The following is a 6,377-nucleotide window of genomic DNA, read 5'->3' as shown; positions in this document are numbered from 1 at the left end:
GCTAGTCAGGGTGATGTCAGGTGACTTCAGCTCTGGAAAGGGTTGAAGGTGACTCTAAGTCCCTTCTGAGATGACTGTGAGGTCTACTTCTGATTCATTTTTAAAGTCAATAGTCTTGGCATTAATATTCAATTTCATTCTCCAAGAAGATTCTGGATCTTCATAAGTTATAGATCTCAGGAAAAACTGCCCATGATGTCCTGTAGTATGAGCCAATTGAAAATGTCCATATTACTTCAATTCGTTGCACTCTGCACCTCTGATTGGAATGCATCACTCTTGGAATATGACTTTTTCCACACCTTGTGCATCTAGGCTTGAATTTGTCCCTCTTGGGAGTTCTCTCTCCTTGCTTCAGGGGTCTTATGGTATTAACTGCTAGCACTCCTGCTGCATTTGTTAACAGCTTCTAAGCTAGTTTCTTGTTTTTCAGGTTTGGCCAGTTAGTCTTGGATTTTCTGTCTCACACACTCAGCCTGCTTTTCTATATGACTAGCTGTGTGCAGGGTTAGTTCTCTTTTTAACTGAAAGTCTCTGAAAATATTTTGTCTGCTCACCCAATAACCAGACTGTTTCTGATATTTTCATGTTTAGCATCCCCAAAATCACAGTTTTCATCCAATTTATACAGATTTCTTAGAAAACATTCAATATTTTCCACTGGTTCATGATTTCCCTGGTGGAAACAGGGTCTTTCATAAGTCACATTTCGCTGGGGTATAAAGTATGCATCAAACATAGGCAGAAGCCTTTCATAGTCTTCTTGGTGACTGTCTTCAGTAAAGTTCAAGGATTTAAAGATATGCTCAGCCTGCTTCCCCAAACCTGTATATCTCCAGTTTCCTTGTGAAGCTTTCTTGCAATTTGAAATATTGCAAAACACTGTTTTCAGTCTGTCCATTCTGAAGGTTTGTCAAAGCTCAAATTCTTGGGGCATTGAAGAATGGCATGTTGGTGAGATCCTTCAGGCTTTGTTACTGTTCTTTCTTTTTGCAACCTTCTGTTTCTGTTCTCCTCTGGTTCTAGTTTTCTTCTGACACTATGTCATGGTCCTTTAGCAGATATGGATTGGTTACAGAGTTTCCTTGTGAGCCAGGTACAAACAACCATGATCCAAACTCCATTTGAATCAATAGAAGTCTTTCTATTGCCTTGGATGAGATTTGAATCAGGCCCTTGCTTGTTGAGGCACAAGAGGGACAAAAATCAGAGTTTAGACAGATCAAGGCCCCTTCCCTGTTTCCTAAAGTTAGACATTTAGAATAATCAGTACAACCATAATCCCTATGGAACACCTCTCAGGAATCAGGACATTTTCCCTGGGGGCAGGTTTGACTAACAGCATCATAGCCAGGGTGTACTAGGGTTTAGCACCCCCAATGGAAATGTTGTGGCATCTGATGTATGTTTCAGCCCCTGTATATTGTTCCCTGTAAACTGTGAGCGCTTGTGGGGGTGGGAGGATGGAGACGTGAGCAGGATGCAAAGGGTCTGTGAGAGGTCACTGTGGTGTCTGGGATTGGAACAAGGAGCAGGTAGGAACAGCTCTCCCCACCAACTCTCAATAGCTACCCATGCAGAGCACCCCTCCTATTCTCTAGACTTACTCCCTGTCACAGGAGGCCCAGCATATCAAGTGGGGCCACCACCATTGGCCCAGTTCAGGGTTGGTACGCCCCCTCACATGATCGTTGAGATTGCCTGTTGGATCAGGCCACTGCAATAAGGGGGACTCAGGGCCTCTGGCAGGGGCCCGGTAAATACTTGGTCTAAGCCTCCCGAGCCTCTTGGCTGGAACATGTAATAGAAGTTGGGGGCTCTGATCCACTGGGCAGGTTCCGACCGAGAGCCCTATGAAGCCGGAAAATTCCCAGTTAATGGTTCAAGGATCAGCTTCTTATACATTCCCTTGTCTTGGGCATTTACTCGGCTGGCAGTAGCTCGATGTACTCCAAACACCCCAAATACCTTTTCATATATATTGTTCAGGACAAAAAGTTCCTTTTCCACCATTGGTCTCACTGTGAGTTCCAGGTATCTCAGCTTATGTAACCAATAAGCTAAAACATTGCCAATTGATCTATCTTTGACAACAAGTGATTCTTATAGACCTAAACATCAAGTAGTGGTTTATTATGGTAGCAGTCACAAAACACATCTTAGAATAAACATATTACTAGTAGCCCCACTCTGCACATCTGGATACAATGTGTATGGGTCAGCATGCTCAGAGCAAGGGCTTACACACACTCCTTTACTGGTTACATATATTCTAACATTTGGTAATCAACTAAAGTTTAATATAATTACAGAGAACTTTTTAGTTTGAAAAGTAGAGAACACTAAATTTGTAGATACAGAACACTTTGGTTCCTAGAGAAAAAGGATACTGGTTGATATATGTATAAAAGAACTGTGGGGTTTAATATATACTCAAAGTTTATATCTCAATAAAACCTGAAAGAATTTAATGAAAGAAAGTAAAGGTGCATTCCTAGTCAAAGGATTTTCTCCCCTGATTCAGGGCTAATGCAAACAATGGAGATGTGAGAACTTCTCAAAAACATCACAGAGTATTTTATAATAGAATTAGGCAACCTAAATATAAGGATCCATAGCAGCTCCCTCTACAATAATATTTCTTAGTAAATAGGTGCAAGGTGTAGAGGTACACTTGCTGTGAGAACCACGGCTCTGAAATGTTCCTAGAGATTGTGTCACTAAAATCTCACCAATAATAATGGAAGGGTAGCAATATTTATTTCTGCAGTAAAAGGCTCCCCCTTCTGCATTAACTCTAAGAAAACTCCAATTGACAACCTCATACATATGTATAATAAGAAATGTATAACTCAAAATCCAAAATCTTGGACCAGCTTTTGGGCTCAATTATGCAAGTTCAAATACAGAATTATTCCAATGACTGCAAAACTTTTTTCTGGAAACATACAACTGCAACTCAGGACAGATTCTGTAACTTTGCTTCCAACTATCAATAAAATGGCTGAGTTGGACAAAAAAAAGGACCCAAATGTTCAGTGTTTATTTGAGAAAAAAAATCTATTTTGGATATAACTCTGTGAAAGTCAATAGACTTAATATGTATTTAAACTTATATAACTGAGAGCAGATTCTGACCTACAGTTTTGTTTTCGGAGGGCTTTTTTTCTCTCTGATTAGATATGGAATATTTTAGTAATATGTTTAGTGCATCAACCTCTGTTACTGGATTTCTCAATGAAATATATTAAAATAAAAAATGAATATGCATAAAATATATTATTCTTTTGGAGGCCAAACCCTTAAATTCTCACCCAGCACAGAAGTTTAAAAGGACAATTCACTTGTTTTGAAATAAAAACCTTTTGAAAACCTTATGCAGAAAGGCCTGTGAGCCATGCCTCCCTCCCTCCCTCCCTCCCCTGCCCCAAATTGAAATGTGGGGACAGCAGAGCCGTGCGTGGCAAGATCTAGATATTGCTGAGCAAACATGGAGGAAAGTGAAGAGAAGTCAGGTTGGTGGGCTGGACTGAAGCAGAGGGGAACTAGACAGGAGGTAGTGATGGGGCAGTTATGAGCAGACATAGGCAGAGGCCACAGATTCAGGCCAGTAAAAAATATGGCATATCCTGCAATTGTTGAGAGCACAAAGGACTTTGACTGGTGCTATGCCTGAAAAACATTTTTCAGAATGCCTTTGGTTTTCATAAAGTGTAGCAGGGAGTTAGCCCATACTGAATTTCTTTAGGCACTGATCTACTTATATCTTGTTAACTGCTTAAAATCCTGCTCACACCACACCGATACTGATTCCCTGTCTTTGAAATATGAAGCAAATGTGCATAATCTTAGGCTGCTGTTATTCTCTTACCGGTAATGATCAGGAGGCAAAAAGGGAGTCATTTTTAATACCCAAATTGTCACAATGAAAAAGGAGAAAGTTCTGAAAAATGCATCTGCCAGTGATGATACAATAGGGAGGGCCTGGCCAAAGATTTTGGGTTTGGGCTCCAGAACGAGCTGCTTCTTCATGGCAAGGTGACAAATGAAATGTTGACACAGTAATTGAAATGTCGTTCTTCTCTTGCAGAGCAACTGCAGAAAACAATTGGTATGTGCTCCGTTTTTTTCACCAGAATATTGTTCCTTACCAGAATAATGCTCTGAATAAGTTTCTGGCTCTCCCCCTCTCCTCACCTTCATCTCTTTCCTCACTGCACCAGTGGCCATGAGAATTGAGTTTAATTCATTCCCCAAGCAGACCAGCTGATGACAATTTCAGTGTATCTCAGGAATGCACAAAGATCAATTCCCTGATTGATTTGAGCTGTAATGCTGCAAACCAGAAAGCTTGGAGACTCTGATTCTGGCCATTATCTTCATTCTAATTGTAAAACTAATCATAGGGTAAAACAAGCTGTAGTTGCCTTATATGGAAAATTACCTTGAAACATAAAACACAGGTATGTCTGTCTCAGATATTCATGCATATATTGTGATTACATTCATAGGGGTCATAATGAGGAGAGAGGGCACAAGTACCTCTGCCTTAAACCGTCTTATTCAATATTGGTGGGATTTTTCGACAGCCTGAGTGTTGTAGGAGCACAAGTTCCCTGGAAAGTCTCCATTTCTCGCTCACTTGGATGTTTTTGAAAATCCTCCTCCTTGCCTGTGGGATACTATCGGCCCCAGCCTACGGCAGTGCTATGTGCCAGACTTGTTTGTGCATTAGTTCTAGACTATTCAAATGGGGCCAAGATGGGAGAAGTGACATCAGTCATTTCTTCTGGATTTCAGTCGGTATGAGGTGCCTAGGCACTTTAAAACATCCAGCTAGGTGCTTATCTGCACTTTGAGATGCCTAAATGCCTTCAATAATCCGCCTCTGCTTCCTAAGAAGCCCCATCAAGGCTGCCCTCCCTTTAGGCTCTGCCAGTTTCTCTGGGCAGGGACTGATTCTCTTTCCTGTTCCCAAGGAGGGATTTCCTCTCATCCCAACCAGCCTCCACTGGAGGAGCTCAAAGCACACTCTCAACAATAATAAATGAAACAACCTATCAAATTGTGAGGCCCTGAGCATTATTGTCTCCCTTGTAAACACGGGGAAAGTGAAGAATAGGAAGCTTTGGTTGCTGTCCTAAGGAGATATGGGAATTTATGGCAGACATGGGAACCCAGTTCCCCTCAATCATTGTGTTGTCCATTAGCTATAGCAGTCACACTAACATTGCTTCTTCCATTTGGAAAGTTCCAATTCTTTTGAAATCCATTTTATGTACAAGAGGGAATACAGATCGAACCAGGGGTGTCTCTCAAACCCGTGGAAATTTTAACCTTAAGGGAGATACTGGGCTGTGTATAAAAAGAAAAGGAGTACTTGTGGCACCTTAGAGACTAACAAATTTATTAGAGCATAAGCTTTCGTGGGCTACAGCCCACTTATTCGGATGCTGTGTATGACTTTCCTTTCCTTCTCTCAGGAATCAGATTAATTACCCATGTCAGTTGGGTTATAAAATTTAGTATCTCGTCCTAGCCAATGCTAATGGATTTTTCAAGGTGTAAAATTCTGTCTGTGCTAGATAAAAAATGGTGTTTTAAAACGTGTTAGCTAACCCATTTTAATGAACATCTTTGAAAACACTATAACTCCAACTCCGGTTGGTGTCGACGCTTCCAACCCTCCCCTTTGTTACCTGGAGTTCTTTCAACCCAAAGCTCTTAGTAACTTTTACTCTGTGTGAGGTGGTGTCAGGAAATACATCAAGGGAGACACAGCCATCCAACTGATAGATGGCTGGCACAAACAGGGCAACACAAGAGTGCTTTCACTTAAAGCTAAACTTTACTTAGTCTTGTCGGGGACTTTTTAACCCAGACGGCAAGGTTCGTTGTCTGACCGCAGAGTGAGAGACAGGCAACACCAGCAAGGTCCAATACAAGCTCTTTATTGAAGAGTGCACACAACAATAGAGAGCGGCCCATCTCCAGAGAGAACCAGCACACCCTTTACAACAACTAGTGAGATTATATAGACAGTTCCGTCACGTCATAGTTAAGCAACTTAAAACCCCAAACCCCCCCTTATTAGTTAAAGCTTCTAATATTCATGCATATCTATCTTCTTTGACAGTACAAACAGTTCATGATGCCTCAGCAGCTTCTTATCAGCTTTTTCGTTACGTATCAGAGGTTGAGAGAAAAGAGGGAGTTACGTACAGATAAAAAACAGAAACAGGGAGTGGGGACTTCGAGTCTTCATCTGTTCAAACAAATTGTTCCTGGTACATTTGGTACAAGAATGCGGCCCCCACCTCCTATCTTATCCCCTGCAGCTTAAGCAAGCATGCCCTCAGGTCTTACAGAGAGGCAGG

General features: G+C 41.4%; 1 protein-coding gene across 4 annotated transcripts in view; it reads left to right on the top strand.

The window, feature by feature from the left end:
- LOC112118337 (butyrophilin subfamily 1 member A1-like) overlaps positions 1-6,377 on the top strand; it is a 98,172-nt gene that overhangs the window by 43,014 nt on the left and 48,781 nt on the right. For 3 of the 4 annotated variants that reach the window (XM_024216603.2, XM_024216602.2, XM_024216600.2), the window contains one exon: positions 4,091-4,111. The exons of the other annotated variant lie outside the window; for it this stretch is intronic. In XM_024216603.2, the coding sequence (XP_024072371.1) occupies positions 4,091-4,111 (21 nt within the window). The remainder of the gene's footprint in view (positions 1-4,090; positions 4,112-6,377) is intronic. 4 annotated transcript variants of the gene reach the window in all.

The sequence above is a fragment of the Terrapene carolina genome, unplaced genomic scaffold, assembly GCF_002925995.2.
Source record: "Terrapene carolina triunguis isolate 2854851 unplaced genomic scaffold, T_m_triunguis-2.0 Scaffold764, whole genome shotgun sequence".
NCBI lineage: Eukaryota > Metazoa > Chordata > Testudines > Emydidae > Terrapene > Terrapene triunguis.
This window is presented reverse-complemented; position numbering and strand designations above follow the sequence as displayed.